Here is a 24,682-nt window from a genome sequence, read left to right as displayed (position 1 = left end):
ATCACTCTGGTACGTGCACTGCCAGGGATCAAACTCAGGGCCTCATGCTTAAGAGTCCAATGCTTTATCCACTGCAGCACCTGCCAGACTACATGGTTAAAGTCTTTTGGGTAGAGGTTAGGCAGCATAATGGTTATGCAGAGACACTCATCTCTGAAGCTCCAAAGTCCCAGGTTCAATCCCCGTACCACCATTAGTAGTAAATACTCAGTGCTGGCATTATAAGTCCACCACTCTTGGCAGCCATTTTTTTCTTTATTTTTTTTTCTTTCTATTTTATTTGATAAGACAGAGAGAAATTGAGAGGGGAAAAGGTAGAGAGGGAGAGAGAGAGAAACACCTGCAGACTTATTATTATTATTTTTTTTGGTGGGGGGGAGCTGACTCCAAGTCCTTTTGGATGGAAGGTGTGCTCTCAACCAGATCTACCACCACCTGCCTCCCTATGGTGGTAACTTGTATATTGATTTTTCTTTTTTATTATGAGCTCACATTATGTTGAATGTATTTTAAAAGAAAATTCATATGAATAAATTTAAAGAGCTAGCTGGCCTTATTAAACAACTCATGAATCCAATATAACCTTTCATCTTAACAAACAGAAAGGCTCTGCAGAGTTTGGTATAAAATAAGTATCTGTAATATGAGTGAGTAGAAAACAGAAAAATAAAAGAATTATTTCAAGCTAAACCATCTTCCCTTAGTAAAAGTCAAGGCTAGGCTTATGCTAGTTACCTCACTGGTGCTAACCAGCAAACTTGAGATTAATTGGTTTAAAATTTCACTTTTGGGAGAGGCGGAAAGTATAATGAGGTTAGGTATTAAGTCTTGGTGGAGCTTGGCATGACTCCATTTAAGACCTTTCTTTCTCTCCTTTTAGATAGAGGGAAAAAGATAGACAGACACAGAAGCAGACACCACAGTATCAAAAAACGTCCTTTAATGTGGTAGAGGCCTGGCTCAAACCTGGCCTGCCCACCTGGCACAGCAGCAGCTTCCCAGGTTGCTTCTCTTTAACAGATGTCCTCTATTAGAATTCGGAAGGCCCTGAAACGGACTGTGTTTGGTTCTGCAGGAATCAGTGCCACTTTTGTTCCCTTTACTGAAGAGGGGTTTGCTGATTCACCTCCCCCTCCTGCAGAAGGCCTCAGGGTTTATTCTCCTGAGAGTGTTTGTCTTCCAGGAAACTGTATCTGAGCCCTTTGCTGCCCTTGACTTTGTTTTCCTCTCTCCTCCAGAGAAGGCGAGGAAGGGAAAGGAAGTATTCTTGGTGGTTTCCTGAGCGCACTCAACAGTGCATTAGAAAGTGAATCCCAGGGTTGAATTGCATTTGCACTGGCACACCCACCCTTCAGATTACCTTCTGCCAGAAGCAGAAGTGGGTGCTGGCTTTGTCAACTGGGTGTGAGTGCTGTCCTAGCTAGCCGTGTACTTTAACCCAAGAATATTGCCAGAGATAAGGCATTTTATCTGCTTGAAAGAAGCTGTTAGGAAAATCAGGGCCGCTGTTCCCTCTGTGTGTGAGCACTAGGGTTGGCAAGGCTGGGTCTGTTCCACTGTTGAGTCAATAGAAATGCTAACCTGGAATTTGGGTGGGGTGGGTTGGGACTTGGAATTTTTACAGGGTGACGTTGTAGGTCTGGAGCGAAGTGGGGGAAAGACTGAAGTGATGGTGACTGAAGGTGTGACCACAGTGTCCTATACCCTGGATGAGGGCCTTATTGAGTTTGGAACAGCCATCGATGACGGCAACTACAGCCGGTGAGGGGCCAAGCTGATGAATAGTGACAGTCTGGTTCTGAGAGTTAAGTGCCCGGGGTGGGTTGGAGAGCTGGCCCTATCTAAAAAGAGCTGTTGACCCAGGGTGGCGATCAGACCAAAGAGGCAAATAGTCACCTAGTCCCTCCCTTCCTTTGTCCCATCCCCAAGAGTCTGTCTTCCAGGGTCTGGACTCACCCCTCTTGCTCTGCTTCTTCCCCTCTTCAGGGCAACAGCCTTCTTAGAGACTCTGGAAATGACCCCAGAAACAGAGGCCATGTGGAAAACCTTGAGTAAACTGGCCTTAGAAGCAAGGCAGCTACATATTGCTGAGAGGTGAGGTCAAGCATGCATGGACAGCCAGAAAGGGTGGTCATGTGTCTACTTTACCTGCAGGCTTCGCCTACCCATGTAAGGCTCTGCTTCCCCCTCCCATGCCAACAGAGGGCCTGGAGCCTTCCACAGTACCAGCATTCCAGACCTCCCCATGCTAGAGTCTAAGAATATGGGGGTTTTCTTTGGTTAGGCGTTTCATTTTTTGCTTGTTTGGCGCTTGTTTTGTTTTTTTGCTTTTGCTCCCCTATCTTGTAACTAAGTGTCCCTTCAAAGTTTTTGATGTCCAAGCTTTAGTGTATATTCCAAGTTTGATGTAGGAATATGGTTAATAAGACAAACTTGGGACCAGACTCCTTGAGTTCAAATTGTGCCTTCATTTGCCAATTTGCTTAACCTTAAAAAAGCTACTTCACCTTCTCAAACATGGGTTTCTCCACTTTTTCTATGTAAAATGGGGATAAAAAATAGTAGTTACCGGGAGTCGAGTGATAGCGCAGCGGGTTAAGCACAGGTGGCGCAAAGCACAAGGACCGGCGTTAAGAACCCTGGTTTGAGCCCCTGACTCCCCACCTGCAGGGGAGTCACTTCACAAGCGGTGAAGCAGGTCTGCAGGTGTCTGTATCTTTCTCTCCTCGTGTCTTCTCCTCATCTCTCCATTTCTCTCTGTCCTATCCAGTAACAACAACATCAATAATACCTACAATAAAAAACAAGAGCAACAAAAGGTAATAAATAAATATTTTAAAAAATAATAGTTACCTTGGAATGGTAAAGGAGAATGGTAGTGAGAATGGTAATGGGGAGATAGTTCAGCCTATTAGAATACCACTTTATGCCAGAGAGGAGCTGTACTCTACTCTCTCTGCCTCTCTCCCTCCATCAACCTTGTTCTCTTTTTTTTATTAAATAAATTTTTAATATATTTTATTTAATTATTTTTATAATAATAGGACAGAGAGAAATGGAGAGAGGAGGGGAAGGCAGAGAGGAGTAGAGAAAGATAGACACCTGCAGACCTGCTTCACTGCCTGTGAAGCGACTTCCCTGCAGGTGGGGAGCCAGGGGCTCAAACTGAGATCCTTATGCCGGTGCGCTTAACCTGCTGTGCTACCACCCGACTCCCTCTCATTCCCATAGTGAGTAAATAAACAGTTTTTTAAGAAAGTAGCCTGGGAGGTGGCATAGTGGATGAAGTACTGAACTTCCAAGTCTAGAGTCCTGAGCTCATTCCCAGCATCGCGTGTATCAGAGTGATGCTCTGGTTCTTTCTATCTGTCCTACTCCCTCTCTCATAAATAAATAAATCTTTAAGAATTTTTTAAGAAGAAGAAGAAAAAGAGTGGCAATGGTAGTAAAGAGCAAGTTAGGGGACAGGCAGTTACTCATCTGGCAGAGCACATATGTTATAGTGAACAAGGACCCAGGTTCAAGTCCTGTGGAGGGAAAGCCTCATGAGTGCTGAAGCAGTGCTGCAGTGTCTCTGTTTCTCTCTCCCTCTCCCTCCCTTTTGTTATTCTCTGTCTCTATCCAAAAAAATGAATAAATAAGAAATAAGGGATGGTCCGGGAGGTGGCACAGTGGTAAAGCATTGGCTTCTCAAGCATGAGTTCCTGAGTTCAGTCACCAGCAGCACAATGTACCATAGTGATGTCTGGTTCTTTCTCTCTCCTCCTATCTTTCTCATTAATAAATAAATTCTAAAAAAGAAAAAATAAGGGCAGGGATAGAAAGTATAGTAGTTATGCAAAGAGACTTTCATGCCTGAGACACCAAAGTCCCAGGTTCAGTCCCTCACACCACCATAAGCCAGAGCTGAATAGTGCTCTGGTAAAAGAAAAAAAAAGTTAACTAAACATTTTTAAAAATACTTTGGAAAAAAATGAGAGAATGTATAGAAAGAGCTTACAGTACTGTAAGTGCCAAACAACTGCTCCTTGATTCCTTTTTCCCATACCCCACACAGCTAAACTGTCAGCAAGTCCTAGGAGGTCTAGTCTAGACTCTACAAAACATGTCCTGATCTCCTTGTTTCCAGCCCTCCTGTCTGGTCCCCACCCCAGAACAGCCCACTCACTACCTCCCACCTGTAGTGTTGCAAAAGCCTCTCCTCAGCTAGTCCCACTGATAGAGTTCCTGTACCCCCACAATCAACTCATTCTGAGGTCACTTTTAAAAATGCAAACCAGATGAGAAGTTGCATAGCAGTCTGTGCTGCAAATTTTCATGTCTGAGGCTAAGAGGTGCCAACTTCAGTCCCCAGCATCACCATAAACCAGAACGGAGCAGCGCCCTGGTAAGGAAGGAAGGAAGGAAGGAAGGAAGGAAGGAAGGAAGGAAGGGGGGGAGGGGAAGGAGAAGGAGAGAAAGGGTGACGTGGAAGGTAACAGAGTGATAGAATTCTGAACTCACAAGTATAAGGTCCCAAGTTTAGTCCCTAATAGTGCATATGTCAGAGTGATGCTCTAATTCTGTTTGTCTGCATCTCTTGTTAAGAAAATAATAAGTCATAAAAAAATAAGGGCATGATCTAGAAATTAAAATCTGGTAAAATAGTGTCAAGTAGTCCCTTACTTTCTATCCACAATACCACATCATTTCTATTTTCATTATCTCAAAATTGTCTTTATTTAGTAGTAGTTGTAATTGTTTTTCACTAGACTTTTCCCCAAGACCAAGGCCCCTTTGTATATTCAGTAGCCAAGAATAGGGATCAGCACATAGACACTCAGTATGTACACCCTGGACCAATAAATTAATGGTGATCCTGTAGTAACATCATTGTTACCGCTTTCATATCGTAGGTGCTTTTCTGCTTTAGGCAATGTAGCAAAAGCTCGGTTCCTGCATGAAACTAATGAAATCGCAGATCAGGTGTCTCGGGAATATGTAAGTTTTATCCTCCTGTTGACTCAGTCTTTCAAGTTGAGCTTTCTCTTAGCATTTAGCCCCATGATTCCTAGCCTTCCAGCCATCACTAATTTCCTCCACCCCACCCACCCACCTCTATCCTTAAGGTGTTCAGAACATTCTGGAATTGCTTGCCAGACCTGAAAGCTCTTAAGTCCCATGAACTTTTTCAGCTTCTCAAGTCTTTTAGCTTTCATATCCCTTCCTTCCTGTCTCAGCCCACGCAGACAGAATGTCTCCTGCAATACCCACAGGGTAACCATTAGCTCCATTTTCCCTGCAGGGTGGAGAAGGAACAGACTTTTATCAGGTCCGAGCACGTCTAGCCATGCTGGAGAAGAACTACAAACTGGCTGAAATGATCTTCTTAGAACAGGTAACAGGGAGACTAGAGAGGAGCAAAGGGGAGACACAAAGCTGGGAGGACAGAGAACCAGTCACAGTTAGCTCCCAGGGGTTCGGGAAGACCTTTTCTTTCTTTAAGATTTTATTTATTGGGAGTCGGGCGGTAGCATAGTGGGTTAAGCGCAGGTGGTGGAAAACGCAAGAGCAGCGTAAGGATCCAAGTTGGAGCCCCCGGCTCCCCACCTGCAGAGGAGTCACTTCACAGGTGGTGAAGCAGGTCTGCAGGTGTCTGTCTTTCTCTCCCCCTCTCTGTCTTCCCCTCCTCTCTCCATCCTATACAACAACAACATCAATAACAACAATAATGACTACAATAAAACAACAAGGACAACAAAAGGGAATAAAGTTTTTTAAAAATTTTTTTAAAAAGGATTTTATTTATTTACTGAGAGAGAAAAAGGAAAGAAAGAGAACCAGGCATCACTCTGATCTAGTCGCTGCTGGGGATCAAACTAGGCAACTCATGCTTCAAAGTACAACACTTTGGGAGTCGGGTTAAGCGCGCGTGGCGTGAAGCACAAGGACCGGCATAAGGATCCCGGTTCGAGCCCCCGGCTCCCCACCTGCAGGGGAGTCGCTTCACAGGCAGTGAAGCAAGTCTGCAGGTGTCTATCTTTCTCCCCCCCTCTGTCTTCCTCTCCTCTCTCCATTTCTCTCTGTCCTATCCAACAACAGCGACATCAATAACATTAACAATAATAACTACAACAATGAAACAACAGGGCAACAAAAGGGAATTAATACATATTAAAAGAAAAAAATATTAAAAAAAAAAGAAAGGACAACACTATCCATGCACCACCTCCCCGATCAAATGTTTTGTTTGTTTTGTCTTTAAGATTTATTTATTGGGCTGAAGAGATAGCATAATGGTTATGAAAAAGACACTCATACCTTAGGTTCTGAGGTCCCAGGTTCAGTTCCCAGCACCACCGTAAGCCAGAGCTGAGCAGTGTTTTGCCCTGTCTCTGCCATTCTCTATATCTCATTAAAATAAATACTTGAAAAGCTTTATTTAGAGGCCAGGGAGATAGCACAATGGTCTGCAAAGGGCTTTTATGCCTAAGACTCTGAGGTCCTAGGTTCAATCCTAGAAACCACTATAAGCCAGAGCTGAGCAGTGCTCTGGTGAGGGGGTGGGGAAGAAAGATGTATTTATTGATGAGAGACAGAGCTACCAGTGCATTATTCCGGTGCATTCCGTGCTGGGGATGGAACTGAGACCTCATGATGTAGGTCCAGTGCTTTCTCTACTACGCTACCTCCTGGCCACTCAAGAAGGACTTTTATTTTTGTTTGTTATTCCTTTTGTAAGATTTATATATTTAATTTAACTTATTTATTTATTGCCTTCAGGGTTATTGCTGGGGTTCGGTGCCTGCACTATGAATCCACTGCTCCTGGTGGCCATTTTTTCTACTTTATTGGACAGGACAGAGAGAAATTGAGAGAGGAGGGGAGTATAAAGAGGGGGAGAGATAAGGCAGACACCTGCAGACCTGCTTCACCACTTGGGAGACGACCTGAAGGTGGGGAGCCGGGGGCTCAAACCGGGATCTTTGTGCAGGTCCTTGTGCTTTATACCATGTGTGCTTATCCTGGTGTGCCACAACCTGCCTCCCCAGATTTATCTATTTTAATTATTTTATTTTTTACTTGATGGGACAGAGAAATTGAGAGAGATGGGGGAGATAGAAATAGAGAGAGACAGAGAGATACCTGTAGCACTGCTTCACTGCTTTGAAGCTTCCCTCCTGCACGTAGAAACCAGGGACTTGAACTTGGGTTCTTGTGCATAATAATGTGCACTCAACCCAGTGCACCACCACCCAGCCCCAAGGAGAACTTCAGTTAGATTTATAGAGTTAATTTCACTTGGTATTGTCCTCTGTGTTAGTCCTTACTCTTCTTTCTTTCTAAACTGTTTTTTATCTCCCCCTGCACTCCAGAGATTGTCCTTGCAAGTCTTATGTGTGGATATAGATGCAGATTTTGTGTGGCCCAAGACTTACACAATTTGAGAAACCCTCCTCAAGAATAGTCACCTTGAGCCATCTGGGAGGTGTTATAGTGGATAAAGCATTTGACTTTCAAACATGAGGTCCCTAGTGTACACATGTACCATCCCCACACATGTACCAGGGTGATGTCTGGTTCTATTTCTCCCGCTCCTCTTCTCTCACTTTATTTATTAAATAAAATCTTTTAAAAAGAAAGAAAGGGAGTCGGGTGGTAGCACAGCAGGTTAAGCACACGTGGTGCAAAGTGCAAGGACTGGCAAGGATCCCAGTTCGAGCCCCCAGCTCCCCACCTGCAGGGGAGTTGCTTCACACCTGTCTGTCATTCTCTCTCCCTCTCTGTCTTCCCCTCCTCTCTCCATTTCTCTCTGTCCTAACAATGACAACATCAATAATAATAACTACTACAACAATGAAAAACAACAAGGATAACAAGAGAAAATAAGTAAATTAAAAAAAAAATTAAAGAGGGAGAAAAAAAGAAAAGAAAACTTGAAAGGAACTTCGCAAATAAGGGGCCCTGAAGTGTTAAACTTATTTTCATTTCACAATGATCCCATAGCTGCTTATGCAAGAAGCAATGGGTGAGGCATTTTTCACTTTAAAGAGTGAGGGGTGTGTGTGTGTGTGTGTGTTCACCAGAGCACTCCTCAGCTCTGCCTTTTGATGGTGCAGGGGACTGAACCTAGGGCCTCAGAGCCTCAGGCATGAAAGTCTTTTTTTGGGCGTTGGGTGGTAGTGCAGCGGGTTAAGCGCAGGTGGCGCAAAGCACAAGGACCAGTGTAAGGATCCCGGTTCGAGCCCCCGGGTCCCCACTTGCAGGGGAGTCGCTTCACAAGTCTTCCTCTCCCCCCTCTGTCTTCCCCTCCTCTCTCCGTTTTTCTCTGTCCTATCTAACAATGATGGCATCAATAATAATAATAACTACAACAATAAAAAACAAGGGCAACAAAAGGGAATAAATAAATATTTTTAAAAAGGAAGTCTTTTAATTTTATATTTATTTAGGTTTTTTTTTTTTTGGAATGGGGGGAGGGCTGAGACGGAATGGGAGATAGCTCAGCAAATAAAGTGTACTGCTTACTGTGGGTGATATGCTGTGTTCAATCCCTGGCAACACAGACAGTCCCGAGAGAAGTCCTTGGGTGATGGATGGGGTGCTTTGGTGGCTTTCTCTCTCTCTTTTTCTTTGTCATGCTCTCTTTTGGTATATAGAATTAAAAAAAAAAAAAGTGTGCTGCCCAGTGGCATTGCTAGAATGAGAGACTCTCCACTTACCCCCCAGCATCTCACTTAAAAAAAAAAATGGCCCAGGAGATTGTTCAGCCAGTAGAACACAGGAGCTGCTTCCCTGTAGCTGCCCATTTGATCCCTAGTTCCAACTCTATCAGAGACACTCTGGCTTTTTTTTTCTTTTTCTCTTTCTCGTGTATACTCTCTTCTCTCTATCTCATGTGAAAGAAATAAAATTAAAAGAAGCACAACTTTTTTAAGTGAAGCTTTAAGTTTCACAGGCCGGTATCTTAGTCATTCTGAGAAGGCCTGGCCTACTTCTGACCTTGGTATCTTGCTAGTGTCCCTCTTCCCTCTGCCTGTCTTCCCCTAGAATGCTGTTGAGGAAGCCATGAACATGTACCAGGAGTTACACCGCTGGGACGAATGTATTGCAGTGGCGGAGGCCAAGGTACCAATTCTGTCTGTCCCCGAGTTACTTAGAACTTGGTTCCAGCAAGATCAGAAACCTCTTCTTGAGCAAGTCATAGGAATGGGTTTCAAACCGGTACCAGCTATGGTGAGGAGTTAGGACACTGGTGGCCAGGAGGGTGCCCTTTGTTCTACAGTAGAATCGAGAAGTGTGGGGAGCAGCCAGGCATGAAGGAGAGGCGCGACTCCCATTCTCCTCTGTTACATGTGCAGGGACACCCAGCCCTGGAGAAGTTGCGCCGGGGTTACTACCAGTGGCTGATGGACACCCAGCAAGAGGAGCGGGCGGGTGAGCTGCAGGAGAGCCAGGGGGATGGGCTGGCCGCCATCAGCCTCTACCTCAAGGCGGGACTCCCTGCCAAAGCCGCTCGGCTGGTGCTGACCCGGGAGGAGCTGCTCGCCAACACAGAGTTGGTAGAGAACATCACCACAGCCTTGATCAAGGGGGAGCTATATGAAAGGGTATGGCTGGCTTCCTGCTCCCTTTCCTCCCTCCTAGGCCCCTCTCTTCCCCAGAGGCATCCCGGAGTTCAGCCCTACCTGGCTGGGCTAACACTTGACTGTATCACTGAAGTCATGCGGTGTGTGTGTTAACAGGCGGGTGATCTCTTTGAGAAGATTCGAAATCCACAGCGGGCCCTGGAGTGCTACTGTAAAGGCAACGCATTCATGAAAGGTACCGGCCATTGCCTAGTGCAGGCTGCTGCCCAAACTGCCCCCCCAACACTGGTCCTGCTGTATCTGTTCAGGGTGACTGGCTTCTTCTCTCCATCCTCCACTCCTTGCCCCTTTTCCATGGCTCGTTGCCTTTCTCCCTTTCCCTGGGCCCCACCCAGGAAGGCTGAGCTCAGTACCCTCTCTGTCTCTGGCAGCGGTGGAGCTGGCTCGATCGACATTCCCGGTGGAGGTGGTGAAACTAGAGGAAGCCTGGGGGGACCACTTGGTACAACAGAAGCAGCTGGATGCCGCCATTAATCACTACATTGAGGCCAGGTATGGTGGCAAGGGCTGCGAAGGAGGCTTGGGCATGAGGTGACAGGTGAGATTCAGAAGGTTGGCTGGAGCATGCTTGAAAAGTCTCTGTGCACCTTCATCGTCCTCTCCCTTCTTGTCTTTCCCCATGGTGCCAGGTGCTCCATTAAGGCAATTGAGGCCGCCCTGGGTGCCCGCCAGTGGAAGAAGGCAATTTATATATTAGACCTGCAGGACCAGAACACTGCGTCCAAATACTATCCTCGTGTGGCCCAGCACTATGCATCTCTGCAGGAGTATGAGGTGAGGGACCACGGCCCCCACTGTGCTGTGCAGCCTGTGACACTGCGGTGTAGACAGTGGGGGAGGACCCAGAGCAGGAAGTGGGGACCAGCCCTCGTGTTCTCCGTGCCAGCTCAAATGGTTATCCCTGGAGAAGACCTTCATTATTACTTAGAGAATCACCAGCCCCTTAAACTCTCACTGGACTGGCCTGTTTTAAAAACTGGAGAAGGGGAGTTGGGCGGTAGTGCAGCGGGTTAAGCGCACGTGGCGCGAATAGCAAGGACCAGCGTAAGGATCCCAGTTCGAGCCCCTGGTTCCCCACCTGCAGGAGTCGCTTCACAGATGGTGAAGCAGGTCTGCAGGTGTCTGTCTTTCTCTCCCCCTCTCTGTCTTCCCCTCCTCTCTCCATTTCTCTCTGTCCTATCCAACAAAGACAACAAAAATAGTAACTGTAACAATAAAACAAGGGCAACAAAAGGGAAAATAAACAAAATCTTTAAAAAAAAAAAAAAAAACTGGAGAAGATTGGAGCACAAATAGTCATCTTTCTTTCTTCCTCTCTTTTTATGCAGTGGAGGTGACCCAGGCTGTAGAGCCTCCCTGCTGAGTTTTGCCTTTCCCCCTTTGGCTGCTTTAAGTCTCTTGCTCTGACTGTTAATATCCTCTCGCAACCAGATTGCAGAGGAGCTCTACATCAAGGGAGACCGGACAAAAGATGCGATAGACATGTACACACAGGCCGGCCGCTGGGAGCAAGCTCACAAGGTGGGAGAGGCGCTCACAGAATTCCGCCTGTGTGGATGTGCCACCACTTTCCATGGTCTCAGGTCCACTACCTCAGCCCACCCCTTCCCCCCAGGCTCCCTGAAAGCTGAGGAAAAAAATACCAAAACATAAACTGAGTAACTTTGATCCTCAGCCAGGAAAGGCAGAGACAGGCCCTTGTTCCAAACTTATAATCTGGAAAAAGCAGATGGAACTGATTGGCTGGGGACCAGGAGGTCTGATGTGCCTACCACTCCTGAAAAGTCTGGGGGCATGCAGACATATGCCCCCAGGACAGGACTTCTCTGAGTCTCTGCTTAGCAGAGATAGTTCAGGATGGTTTGGTTTGTGAGGGATCTCACGCATGCCAACATGCTACCACTGAGCCACCTCCCTGGCCAGCAGAATATAGTCTTTCCTTTGGTCGAGTTGGACACAGAACTCCCTGAACAGAGAGTGGCAGGTAGCAGTTACCAGACCCCTGCAGCTGTGGGGAAAGTTCAGCATTCCCAAGGGGACAGAGCTCGGGAATCCCCAGCTCAGTTCCCACGGGGAGCTGGTACCTGAGGCCACTTTGGCTGTGTCTGCACAGCTGGCAATGAAGTGCATGAGACCAGAAGATGTGTCTGTGCTGTACATCACCCAGGCACAGGAGATGGAAAAGCAGGGCAAGTACCGTGAGGCTGAGAGGTGAGTGGGGGCCAAGAAGATGGAAGGAGAGGGATGGAGGGTGGGAGGAGATCCAAGGTTATGTGCCCTCACGTGCCCAGGGGAGTTACAGGCTCTCTTAGCAGTGGCTCTAGCAGCCAGCAGGAACCTGGGTCTAGGAGGCCCCATGTCTGCCTCTCACCCCCAGGCTCTACGTGACAGTGGAAGAGCCTGACCTGGCCATCACCATGTTCAAAAAGCACAAGTTGTATGACGATATGATCCGCCTGGTAGGCAAGTACCATCCCGATCTCCTCAGTGACACACACCTCCATCTGGGCAAGGTGAGCCCAGCTGTTCATGCCCATCTCCAGCCCTGAACAAGCCCTGTCTCCCTCCCCTCATCCTGACCCGCCTTCCCCCACCCCAGGAGCTAGAGGGTGAAGGCCGACTCCAAGAGGCTGAATATCACTACCTGGAGGCCCAGGAGTGGAAGGCGACAGTGAACATGTACCGCTCCAATGGGCTTTGGGAAGAGGCCTACCGGGTAAGGAGCCCAGCATATCCCTCTCCTTCCCCGCACAGGCGTCTGACTCTTGTTTGTTTGCCACCAGGGCCTAGCCGGCCGGGGCTTTATGCCTGCATGTGCAGTTCTGCTCTTGACAGATTTTTTTTTTTTTTCACTTGAGATGGATGGTGAGGGGGGAGCTAAGCAGGAGAGACGCAGAGAGGAGAAACGCCACAGCGCCATCCCACTGTTCACGAGCATTCCCTTTGCGTGGTGCTCCCATGTGGTGGCCAGGGCTTGAAACCAAGTTCTCCTTCCCGGTAAAGTGTGAGTGAGCCATCTCCTGGCTCATCTGACTCTGAACTGGTCACAGGTCTTTGGGAAATGTCCTTCCCTTCACATTCAGTTCGTTCCTTCCTTCCTTCCTCCCTCCCTCCCTCCCTCCCTCCCTTCCTCCCTTCCTCTTTCTTTTTTTAAAGCCGTACTTATTGGGGCCAGGCAGCGGCACACCTGGTTGAGCTTACACATTACCTAACACACGGACCCAGGTTTGAGCCCCCACTCTTCCCCTCTCTCTCTCCCACTCCTCTCTGAATTTCTCTCTGCCCTCTCAAATAAAATAGAAAGAAAAGAAGAAGAAAAAAATATATATATGGCCATCAGGAACACTGGATTCATAGTGGCAGCACTGAGCCCCAACAGTAACTCTGGTGACAATTTATGGGGGGGGGGAGATCTACTTATTTTAGTGAGGAAGAGAAACCAAAGCACTTTTTAGTTCTGTTTTATGGTAGTAGCAGAGAAAGAACCAGAATACAGTTGTGTGTGTGTGTGAGAAAGAGAGATAGAGAGATCAGGGCCTCACACATGCTCAACCTACCATTCTGAACCACTTTTTCAATCAGAAGCACAAAAGGAAAGATACCACAGAACTAAAGCTTAGCACCTACCTATGTTTCTGGGCCTCAAGTCTGAGTCACATGCATGGCAGTGCAGACACCCTGTACAGTGGACTACCCCTCCTGCCCTCACATTCAATTTCCCCTGAATTGTAAGGATCTGTGGTTGACCCAAAATTATCAGTGTATCCTAAAAACTAGTCCCATTCCTGTCTTTCTAGAACAGGTGCCTGACCCTTGTCACAAGGATCTGGGTTAGTCAAAAAGGGGAAAGAAGCAGCTAGGTGCTTCCTTCCACATAACCAAGTGGCTTGCTCTGCAGGTAGCCAAGACCCATGGAGGCGTGAATGCCCACAAGCACGTGGCCTACCTGTGGGCAAAGAGCCTGGGCGGGGAGGCCGCAGTGAGGCTGCTTAACAAGCTGGGACTCCTGGAAGCTGCCATTGACCATGCTGCTGACAACTGGTGAGGCCTGAATGAGTCTGTTCTCCACTGGCCCCATTCCAGACAGAGCCTATTTATAGAGACTGGAACTTGATATCTAACTCACAAGCTGAGACAAGACTAAAGATATGTAAAGAGGGAGGCTTGGAAGAACTTGACAGAAACAAGAATGAATTAGCTTTGCTCCCACTGAGGGCTCACAACAGTGCTTGTTTGTTTGTTTGCGTATTTTTATCTTTATTGGATAGAGACAGACAGAAATTGGATGGGGAGATAGGGAGAGAGACAGACAGACACCTGCAACACTGCTTCACCACTCACAAAGCTTGAGTGCACACAAAAAAAGCCTCAAAAGCCTGAGAGCTCAGCTTTTAAAGTGAAGGTGCACTGGACCAGTAACTTACTTCTGAACAGCACAAATGTGATTGATTCATCAAATACAAAGCCACTCATCATAAGCATACGTCCTGGACGCCGGTAGACACCCTGCACTGGGTCAGACCACTTGAGAGACTTCTCCGCCAGGGAGGGTGGCTCAGGGGAAGAGGACAGGAGCGCCAGCAGCCCCACATACCCCTCAGCCCAGTGCTGTGGGGTCCATGGCCCCTCTCCCCTGCTCCTCTCAGCCCCATTGTCCCAGGGGAAGCACAGGTTTTCCAGGTACCTGATCAGATCATCTCCCACACAGCCATCCCTGGCTACTGGGCTGCCTTCACACCTCTCTGCTTATCCATCACTTCAGATTGATGGTCTTTTTATTTTTTTATGTGATAACAGACTTGATTTCTATCTTTTTTAATCTATCCCTTCCCCCACCAGTCCTTGCCCTGTTTGTTTTCTCTTGTACTCTTGTCTTTCTCCACTTGTAAAAGGTGTTACTGAGCTTGCAAACCTTATCCACACCCTCCATTTCAGCTCCTTCGAGTTTGCTTTTGAACTCTCTCGCCTGGCTCTCAAGCACAAAACCCCCGAGATTCATCTCCGCTACGCTATGTACCTGGAGGATGAGGTATGGTGGTGCCCCTTCTCCATGGCTCTGGCCCTTTCCCTAGTGTCCCCCTCTCCATTTCCCAGCCTCTGCGGCCAGGCCTCTGCACCCCCACACCCCCTGTCCTTCAGTAACCGCTGCCAGTAACACCAGTGTCTTCCCCTCCTTGTACATGGTTCCCTTCAGGGTAAATTTGAAGAGGCTGAAGCTGAATTCATCAGAGCTGGTAAACCAAAGGAAGCAGTCCTCATGTGAGTTACCTTTCCTCCCAGACACAGTATCCCAAAATCTTTTTTTTTAACCACCAAAATTAGTATTGGGGCTCAGTACTACAAAAGAAAACCCCAGCCCCAATACCTTTTTTAAAATTTTTTATTATCTTTATTTATTGGAGAAAAATAGCCAGAGATCGAGAGGGGTGGGGGAGGTAGGAAGTGAGAGAGACAGAGAGACACCTGCAGATCTGCTTCACCGCTTGCAAAGCTCTCCACCTGCAGGTGGGGACCAGAGGTTCGAACCTGGGTCCTTGTGCACTTAACCAGGTGCGCCACCGCCTGGCCCCCTAATACCTTTAAAAAAAAAAAACAACTCATTCTCCTCCCTTTTATTTTGATGGGACAGAGAGAAATTGAGAAGGGAGAGGGTGACAGGCAAAGAGAAAGAGAGACACCTGGAGCACCTTTTCATCACTCAGGAAGTTTTCCCCCTGCAGGTGGGAAATGGGCTCGGGCCAGGTCCTTGCACGCATTAATGTGTGCATTGCACGGAGTGTGCCATAGCCAGCCGCCCCTCTCCCCCCACCCAAGGATCTTTTTTAAATATTTATTTATTTTCCCTTTTGTTGCCATTGTTGTTTTTTATTGTTGTTGTAATTGTTATTGTTGTTGTTATTGATGTCGTCATTGTTAGATAGGACAGAGACGAATGGAGAAAGGAGGGGAAAACAGAGGGGGAGAAAGATAGACACCTATAGACCTGCTTCACCGCCTGTGAAGTGACTTCCTGCAGGTGGGGAGCCAGGGACTTGAACCAGGATCCTTAGGTCATGTGCACTTAACGTGCTGTGCTACCGCCCGACTTCCCCCACCCAAGGGTCTTTTGCTATGATGTTTTCTTTCTTGCAAACCTAGTACTCATGTCATATACCCATTCTCTGCCATGATTTCACCTCCATCCTGAGTCCTTAGTCCTACACTGAGTGCCCTCTTCCCAACCCCATGGCTGCAGGTTTGTCCATAACCAGGACTGGGAGGCTGCTCAGCGTGTGGCCGAAGCCCATGACCCTGACAGTGTCGCTGAGGTTCTTGTGGGGCAGGCCCGGGGGGCTTTGGAGGAAAAGGACTTTCAGAAAGCAGAAGGACTACTGCTTCGAGCCCAGAGACCAGGCCTGGCCCTCAATTATTATAAGGTGAGACACCAGGTTCAGGTCCATGAGAAGAGAGGGAGAGGGGCAGGTGCACACTGACCCCGATGAGAAGAAAGATCCAGGAAGTTCACAGTGGGCGCGGAGGGGGCAGGGGGAAGCCCAAGGACCCAGGAGTTGGCGGCCCATAGCATTTGTGGTGTGGAAGCTGACCTGCCTGCCTCTGCCCTGCTGACACCCAAACTCTGAGCAGGAGGCTGGCTTATGGAGCGATGCCCTGCGGATCTGCAAGGACTACATGCCCGGCCAGCTGGAGGCACTGCAGGAAGAGTATGAGCGGGAAACCTCCAAGAAGGGGGCCAGGTATGCGGTCGGGTGGCCAGGCCAGATGGGCAGGGCCATGGTGGCTCCATCCCTGCCGGATCCTGGTGGTGAGCACACCCCTCCCCACAGGGGTGTGGAGGGACTAGTGGATCAGGCTCGCCAGTGGGAGCAGGCTGGAGAGTACGGCCGCGCAGTGGACTGCTACCTCAAAGTGCAGGACTCGGGAAGTGGTGGCAGCAGCAGCCTGGTGGAGAAGTGCTGGATGAAGGTGAGATGCCATGTCCCTCGCCTCCTTTCACACCCAGCTCCTTGCACATGTGTCTGCTGAGCACTGGCCGCATGCTACATGTGGCACCAGTGAGGCTATGAATGGAGAAAGGAGAACAGGGCCTGAGAGCCAGGGCTTGGCGGAGGTAAAGCAACACTTGGATCTGTTCATTAATACTGTAGCTGAGTGAAGACTCAGAGAGGATGACGTGAATGTGGGCTGCAGGGCCCGGGGAGGCTGTGTGAGGGAGGAGGCAGGCTGGGCCTGGAGCCAAGGACGTCAGACCTTGCAGAGAGGGACCCTGACGACAGCAGAGGCTCCTCTGCCCAGCTGTTCATGCAACATCATCCCCAGTCTCTTGTAGTCATTTTCAAATAAGTAAAAATAAAACAAGCGAAAATATATTTTACTTGACCCAATATTATCTAAGCTATAATTTCAGCATATAATCCATATAGAAGCATAGCAAGGGAGTTGACTGGGTGGGGTAGACAGCATAATGGTTATGCAAAAGAGACTTGTGCCTGAGGCTCCAAAGTCCTAGGTTCAATCCCCCACACCACCATCAACCAGAACTCACCAGTGTTATGGTAAAAAAAGAAAAGAAAAGAGAGTTGGTCTTCCTTTTTCTGTACTAACTCTTTGGAATCCAGTTGCATGGCTGCTGTTGGGGACACTGCAGACCGAGGCCGGCCGGCCAGCCGTCACACCCGAGATGATGAAACTGAGGCTCGGGAAAGCTCAGCACATGCAGCTGCAGAATGCCCCAAACACTCCCAGGGTTGCTTCTCGGGCTCATACCAACAAGATTTTGTTTGTGACAGAAAGTTAACAGAATTGCAGGGTCAAATCCAGCAAGAGCCATGTGTGAACGAAGGATGAGTTTACGGGAGCAGACAGATCCCCTGATGGTCCTTTAAAAGCTGTCATGGGAGGCCGGGCGGTAGCACACCAGCTTAAGCGCACATGGCTCAAAGCACAAGGACTGGCTAAGGATCTGGGTTCAAGCCTCTGACTCCCCACCTGCAGGGAGGTCGCTTTACAAGCGGTGAAGTAGGTCTTCAGGTGTCTTTCTCTTGCCCTCCTCTCTCAGTTTCTCTCTGTCCTATCCAACAACAACAACAGCTCTAATAACAAGGGCAACAAAAATGGGAAAATGGCCTCCAGGAGCAGTGGATTCCTAGTGCAGGCACTGAGCCCCAGTGACAACCCTGGAGGGAAAAAAGAAAAAAAACCTCAAGGCAAGCTGGCTTTGCTCTGAGGGTAGAAGGTGTAAGAGACCTAGTTGGCTACTGGAGAGAGAAAACAGTGGGCTCAGAGCCCCCAGTAGTACTTGTCCAAGCCACCCTTCCCCATCTTCTGTTCAACCACCCAGGCAGCTGAACTCTCCATCAAGTTTCTGCCTCCCCAGCGCAGTCTGGAAGTAATCCAGGCTGTGGGACCCCAACTGATTGGAATCGGAAAGCACAACGCAGTAAGTAAGGTGTTGGGGGTGGAAAGAAAGATGCCTCAGAGCTGGGGTGACTGCTGAGTCGCCCTCCAGGCAGCTGTGCAAGGGGATCATCTCAGCAGGTAGGACATACGGCTGGGGAAAAACAGGGCAGAGCGGGGGTTGGCGAGGAAGCCCCCACCTCTGTTTCCCACACACAGGCCGCAGAGCTCTATCTGAACCTGGACCTGGTCAAGGAAGCAATTGATGCTTTCATTGAGGGTGAGGAGTGGAACAAGGCCAAGCGTGTGGCCAAGGAGCTGGATCCCCGGTACGCTTTCGCCTCTCTTCTCTGGGAAATCTCTTTCAATCCCTTGCATAAAGCCTGGGAGGAAGTTCCCATGGGAAGGGTCTGGCATCCCAGATCTGTGAAGAGTGAGACTTCTGGTGGTCCGGGAGGTGGCGTAGTGAATAAAGCATTGGACTCTCGAGCATGAGGTCCTGAGTTCAATCTCCAGCAGCACATGTACCAGAGTGATGTCTGGTTCTTTCTTTCTTTCTCTCTCTTCCTTTTTCATGAATAAATAAATAAAATCTTTTATATATTTTTTTTTATTTATTCCCTTTTGTTGCCCTTGTTGTTTTATTGTTGTAGTTATTAGTGTTGTCATTGTTGTTGGATAGGACAGAGAGAAATGGAGAGAGGAGGGGAAGACAGAGAGGAGGAGAGAAAGACAGACACCTGCAGACCTGCTTCACCGCCTGTGAAGCGACTCCCCTGCAGGTGGGGAGCCGGGGTTCGAACTGGGATCCTTATGCCGGTCCTTGTGCTTTGGGCCACCTGCGCTTAACCCGCTGCGCTACAGCCCGACTCCCCCAGTCCTTGTTCTTAGCGCCACCTGTGCTTAACCCTCAGCGCTACAGCCCGACTCCCATAAATAAAATCTTTAAAAATATATAGTCCCCACCTGCAGGGGAGTCGCTTCACAGGCAGTGAAGCAGGTCTACAGGTGTCTGTCTTTCTTTCTCCCTCTGTCTTCCCCTCCTCTCTCTCCATTTCTCTCCGTCCTATCCAACAACAATAATAACTACAACTATAAAATAACAAGGGCAACCAAAAGGAATAAACATAAGTAAGTGAGACCGCTGTGCGTCCTCACAGGTATGAAGACTACGTGGACCAGCACTATAAAGAGTTCCTCAAGAACCAGGGCAAAGTGGACTCGGTGAGGCCTGCAGAGCCGGTGGAGGCAGAGTCCAGAGCAGCCCCAGGACTTCCCTCTTCTCCTGGTGTAACTCCTGTCTTCTCTGCTGACCCTTAGCTGGTGAGCGTGGATGTGGTGGCTGCTCTGGACCTGTATGTGGAGCAGGGCCAGTGGGAGAAGTGCCTCGAAACAGCTACAAAGCAGGTATTACTCCCTCCTCCCAGCCCCAGCAGGTACTTGTTCCCTCCACTCTCCACCTGCCCCAGAGCAGCATCTCTTACCCCCCACCTCACCCCCAAAGATGCCCAGTCAACATTAGAGAACTCAACCGTCCACACTCTGAAAGGAGTTTGAGGTCTAGCCGGGCCTGGTGGGCATCTGCCCTTTGCCTCCTGAACAAGCCCGTGGCCTCGAGACCCCACGCCACCATCACTGCTTGCTTTACTAACCCCCACACCCCCCATGCTTTTCCTCCACCCCTGGGACAGAACTACAAGATTCTGCACAAGTATGTGGCTTTGTACGCGACACACCTGATCCGAGAGGGTGGCTGTGCCCAGGCGCTGGCCTTGTATGTGCAACACGGAGCCCCTGCCAACCCACAGGTACCAGCCTGCTCCTTGGGGTGAATGCTTCCTTCTTGAAAACCACCTGCTGCTCAGGAACTGTCTTCCCCAAGAAGTCCCTAGAGCATATCATGTCCTAAGGACCCCTTCCTAGCCTCTTCTGACATGCAAACACTCTCCAGGGGATTTGCCCTTTTTAAGAAGAGCTAGAGAGGGGACCGGGCATTAGCGCAGCAGGTTAAGCGTACGTGGCGCAAAGCGCAAGAACCAGCGTAAGGATCCCGGTTCGAGCCCCCTGCTCCCTGCCTGCAGGGGAGGGTCACTTCATAAGCGGTGAAGCAGGTCTGCAGGTGTCTATCTTTCTCTCCACCTCTCTGTCTTCTCCTCCTCTCTCGATTTCTCTCTGTCCTTTCCAGCAACAGCAACAGCTATAACAACAATAACAATAACCACAACAAGGGCAAACAAATGGGAAAAATAGCCTCCAGGAGCAGTGGATTCATAGTGCTGGCACTGAGCCCCAGCGATAACCCTGGAGGCAGAAAAAAAAAAAAAAAGCAACTTCCCTGTGCTCTTAGCTCACACATACGGAGCAGCATCTCAGAGATAAAGCCTGCACACACCTAGGGCCCTATTAGCTTCCTCCAGAGAAGACACTCTCCCCTGGGCCCCCCAGCTCCCTGGACTGCCCACCCATTAGCCCCAACTTTGATGTCCACCTGCTTGTTTACACTCACAGTGCACCAGTTAGTGATCTACAGCTATTCTCCTGTTCTTTTTTCTGTTCTATAAAAACGGCCAGCACTTTCTCTCTCATGTCCCCTGGCTCATACATACACACACACTGTGTTGTTCTCTCTCGCTGCCTCCCACTTCACTGCCTATCTCGCCTCAGTGTTCCCTCTCATATGGCTCTCCTCCCCCCTTGCCCTCCAGAATTTCAACATCTACAAGAGGATCTTCACTGACATGGTGAGCTCACCAGGGACCAACAGTGCCGACGCCTATCATAGCTGGGCTGACCTACGGGATGTCCTCTTCAACCTGGTGAGGCGCTGGGCCACAGCTGAGTCAGAGGCTCCTCCTCCAGGCCGCGTTCCAGAAAGCTTGACCCTCAGCTGCCACGAATCCTTCTCTGTATGGGGCTGCACACCTCTGACCAGGCTGTGCTCTATTCCTGCTGTAGTGCGAGAACCTGGTCAAGTCCAGTGAGGCAGACACGCCAGCCCACGAGGAGTTTGAGACCATGCTGCTGATCGCGCACTACTATGCCACTCGCTCCGCAGCGCAGAGCGTCAAGCAGCTGGTGAGAGGCAGGGCTGCACTGTCTCAGGGATGTGCTCACAGACTTCCTTCTCGCTCAGCCTGGGCTGTGTGTGGAGTGTGACCCTCCGCCGCACTCTCCAGGCCCGCCAGCCCTACCTCTCTGCGACTCAGCTGTCAGCTCCACCCTTGTTCTGCTGTCTCCAGGCTTCTCTTCTGTCCAAATACAGCTTTTCTTCCTTCCTTTTTTTCTTTTTCCTTATGGGGGATTAATGGTTTAGTCAACAGTAAAACACAGTAGTTCGTAAATCTTTTTAAATATAGATAGATAGATTTTATTTAATTATTCGTGAAAGAGATAAGAGAGAGCAAGAACCACACATTACTCTAGGACATGTGCTGCCAGGGATTGAACTCAGGACCTCATGTTTTAGCCACTGCAGCTCCTCTCGGAACACTTTCTAAATCTGTTTCCTAAAGCTTTTATTTAGGGACCAGCAAGGTAGCCCACCTGGGAGGAAACCTGCCTTGCCACACATGCAGTCCAGGTGTAAGCCTCGCGCACCCCGTGGACGAGTACTGTGACGCTGGGGAAGCCTCAGTCCTTGCATCTCTCCCTCTCCATCTCTGTCTAAGAAAGTTAGCCCAGGGGCCAGCGGTGGCTCGGCCAGCAGAGCACACGCTACCATGCTCAAGGACCCAGCTTCAAGCCCCCAGTCCTCACCTGCAGGGGGGAGGCTTAGCAGTGGAGTGGTGTGCAAGTGTCTCTCCTCTGTCTCTCACTTTCTATCAAAGAGAGAAAGAGGGAGAAGAAAGGAAGGGGAAAAGAAAAAGCCAGCAAGAATAATGGAGCTTTGTGCAGGCACCCGGCAATAACCCTATGACCAAAAAATAAAAGTTGGTGCAGAGTGGTAAATCCGCAGTGTCGATCACACACACACACACACACACACACACACACACACACACAACAAGCATTACTTATATGAGAAAGAGAAGCCAGAGCACTCAACTTTGACATATGCAGAGGCAGGACTAGAGCTTGGGGCTCAGGTGTCCTGTGTTCTGCCCCTGAGAGCTATCTCCCTGGCCCTCCAATGCAACGTTAGCACTTACTGGGATGGCTTTCTCCCAGTCTCCTTTGCCCTGTCCACACAACTCCAGCTCACTATGTTTAAACATTCAAATCCCACGATTTCTATATTGGTCTCTCATATAAACATATACCTGTATATTGCATGGACTTGGATGGTAGAATTCTGGAAGTGGAGGGAAACTTAGAAATGGTGGTGGAGGGCTGGGTGGTAATGCACCTGATTGGGTGCATGTTACAGTGTGCAAGGACCCAGGTTCAAGCCCATGGTCCCCACCTGCAGGGAGAAAGCTTCACAGGTGGTGAAGCAGTGCTGTAGGTGTCTGGCTCGCTCCCTCTCTACATTACCCTTCCTCTCAATTTCTGACTGTCTCTAGTCAATAAATAGATAGTGCAAATATTAAAAAAGAAAGAAGTGGTAATGGACCCACTTCTCTGGTGCAGATGAACAAAACTAAGAATCAGCACTGACGTCCAGAGCAGATTGGTAGCATCAGTTCTCTGCTTCCATAGTTGCCTTAGTTCTAAGCTTATTGTTCCGGAAGCCCCGTCACTATAGTGCTAGGATCACAACAAACACCTTGACTTTAATCTACAGGAAACGGTGGCTGCCAGGCTTTCTGTTTCACTTTTGCGTCACACCCAGCTACTGCCTGCAGACAAGGCCTTCTACGAAGCAGGCACTGCTGCCAAGGTGAGCTAGAACCCAGCAGGGTGGGCTTAGGTCAGAATGAGAAGCTGGAAGGCAGAGAATGGTCCATCCATTCAGGTAGAGCAAACCTGTACGGGGAGGCTGTCACTTCCTGCAAGGCCTCCCCTGCTGTGCTGCCCCTCCAAACCCTACTGTTCACTCTCATGTGCCCCTCCTCTCCATGCAGGCAGTGGGCTGGGAGAACATGGCGTTCATCTTCCTCAACCGCTTTCTGGATCTGACAGATGTGAGTGGGAAGCAGTGCCTGGAGGTTGAGCTGGAGCCATCCCAAGCTGGGTCTGACTCACAACTGCCCCTCTACCACAGGCCATCGAAGAAGGGACACTGGATGCCCTCGACCACTCGGACTTTCAGGACACAGACATCCCTTTTGAAGTGCCACTTCCAGCCAAGCAACACATTCCAGTAAGGGGGCAGAGGGTGTCCCTCCCTGCGGTGGGTGCATATGAGAAAGAGAGAAAAACCAGACATCACTCTGGTACATGTGCTGCCAGGAATCGAACTCGGGACCTCACGCTTGAGAGTCCAATGCTTTATCCACTGTGCCACCTCCCAGACCACACCACCAGTTTTTTCTTTAGATTTTTTTTATTATTATTTTTTACTTTGTATAGAGACCAAGAGGTTGAGAGAAAGGAGACCTGTAGCACTGCTTCACCCCTCCTGAAGCTTCCCCGCTGCAGATGGAGGCTGGGGGTTTGGACTCTGGTCCTGGTGCATGGTAACGTGTACCACTGCCAGACCCCAGATTTACTTGTTAACCAAAGAGGGAAGGAGAACTGGAGCATCCCTCTGGCACACAGGATGCTTGGGGTCGAGCTTGGAACCTCTTGACGACAGTGCAAGGCTTTATCCACTGCACCACCCCCCAGGTCCTCAGCAGCATCTGTGCTGCCGCCTTTAAAGTAGCCTGAGCCCTCTATTCCTCCAGCAAATGTGCAAATACAGGGGAAGCCAAGGCTATGAGTGTCACCCCTAAACCAAGCAGGATCATTTGAATGGGAGGTGGTGGGTGTTGAGGATGGGATTTAGCAGGCCCCCCAGCACTACCTCCCACCCTGCGCGAAGCTGCCACTTCTGTCCTTCCCAGGAGGCTCAGAGAGAAGAGGTCCGAGACTGGGTGCTCACGGTCTCCATGGACCAGCGGCTTGAACAGATTCTGCCTCGGGATGAGCGCGGCGCCTATGAGGCCTCCCTGGTGGCAGCAAGCACTGGAGTCCGGGCACTCCCCTGCCTCATTACAGGTACAGAGTGCCCTGTGTTCTGTGGCAGCAGGGCGAAGGGCAGAGGAATGGCATGCAGAAACAACTGCACCACACCTCCTACTTCCCACCCCAAGCCACCTTATCTTCCCCTCAGCCCTCCCCAGTTCATTTGTTTTTCTCCCCCCACCCTCCCAGGATACCCCATTCTGAGAAACAAAATTGAGTTTAAGCGACCAGGGAAGGCAGCAAACAAGGACAACTGGAATAAGTTCCTTATGGCCATCAAGGTTAGAGAAGGCTTGGGGTGTGGGGCGGGGAAGCCCTGAAGGAAACCAGTGGAGGGATGGGAGGGCACACTACCCCAGTGGCCCTGAGTCTAGACTTCCCGCCTTCTCCTCACCTTCTCCCTTTGCTGCAGACCTCCCACAGCCCCGTGTGCCAGGACGTGCTCAAGTTCATCAGCCAGTGGTGTGGAGGGCTGCCCAGCATCAGCTTTTCCTTCCAGTAACCGGCTGCTCAGGGAAGAATTAAAGCCTCACAAGTCACTGAGACCACTGCACTCTTTGTTCGGCCTCACCTCTAATACCAGCCCAATGCCTTTCCCCCAGAAAAGGAAT

General features: G+C 49.3%; 1 protein-coding gene across 2 annotated transcripts in view; it reads left to right on the top strand.

Moving 5' to 3' along the window:
* The window catches only part of IFT172 (intraflagellar transport 172), a 48,216-nt gene extending 23,600 nt beyond the window's left edge, over positions 1-24,616 (top strand). For both annotated transcript variants that reach the window (XM_007537809.3, XM_060186748.1), the window contains 32 exons: positions 1,625-1,761; positions 1,987-2,094; positions 4,896-4,980; positions 5,285-5,377; positions 9,031-9,108; positions 9,342-9,590; positions 9,726-9,804; positions 10,001-10,121; positions 10,259-10,403; positions 11,061-11,150; positions 11,743-11,840; positions 12,007-12,142; positions 12,229-12,345; positions 13,528-13,670; positions 14,565-14,658; positions 14,824-14,888; positions 15,865-16,045; positions 16,254-16,363; positions 16,454-16,592; positions 17,968-18,066; positions 18,243-18,352; positions 19,184-19,247; positions 19,344-19,430; positions 19,715-19,831; positions 20,729-20,839; positions 20,979-21,098; positions 22,747-22,842; positions 23,027-23,086; positions 23,167-23,265; positions 23,951-24,104; positions 24,261-24,352; positions 24,484-24,616. In XM_007537809.3, the coding sequence (XP_007537871.1) occupies positions 1,625-1,761; positions 1,987-2,094; positions 4,896-4,980; positions 5,285-5,377; positions 9,031-9,108; positions 9,342-9,590; positions 9,726-9,804; positions 10,001-10,121; positions 10,259-10,403; positions 11,061-11,150; positions 11,743-11,840; positions 12,007-12,142; positions 12,229-12,345; positions 13,528-13,670; positions 14,565-14,658; positions 14,824-14,888; positions 15,865-16,045; positions 16,254-16,363; positions 16,454-16,592; positions 17,968-18,066; positions 18,243-18,352; positions 19,184-19,247; positions 19,344-19,430; positions 19,715-19,831; positions 20,729-20,839; positions 20,979-21,098; positions 22,747-22,842; positions 23,027-23,086; positions 23,167-23,265; positions 23,951-24,104; positions 24,261-24,352; positions 24,484-24,573 (3,567 nt within the window). In that variant the 3' untranslated portion in view covers positions 24,574-24,616. The remainder of the gene's footprint in view (positions 1-1,624; positions 1,762-1,986; positions 2,095-4,895; positions 4,981-5,284; positions 5,378-9,030; positions 9,109-9,341; positions 9,591-9,725; positions 9,805-10,000; positions 10,122-10,258; positions 10,404-11,060; positions 11,151-11,742; positions 11,841-12,006; positions 12,143-12,228; positions 12,346-13,527; positions 13,671-14,564; positions 14,659-14,823; positions 14,889-15,864; positions 16,046-16,253; positions 16,364-16,453; positions 16,593-17,967; positions 18,067-18,242; positions 18,353-19,183; positions 19,248-19,343; positions 19,431-19,714; positions 19,832-20,728; positions 20,840-20,978; positions 21,099-22,746; positions 22,843-23,026; positions 23,087-23,166; positions 23,266-23,950; positions 24,105-24,260; positions 24,353-24,483) is intronic.
* The last annotated feature ends 66 nt before the right edge of the window (positions 24,617-24,682 follow it).

This window comes from Erinaceus europaeus, chromosome 3, assembly GCF_950295315.1.
Source record: "Erinaceus europaeus chromosome 3, mEriEur2.1, whole genome shotgun sequence".
Taxonomy (NCBI): domain Eukaryota; kingdom Metazoa; phylum Chordata; class Mammalia; order Eulipotyphla; family Erinaceidae; genus Erinaceus; species Erinaceus europaeus.
Note: the sequence above shows the minus strand (reverse complement) of the source record. Positions and strands in the feature narration are given on the sequence as shown.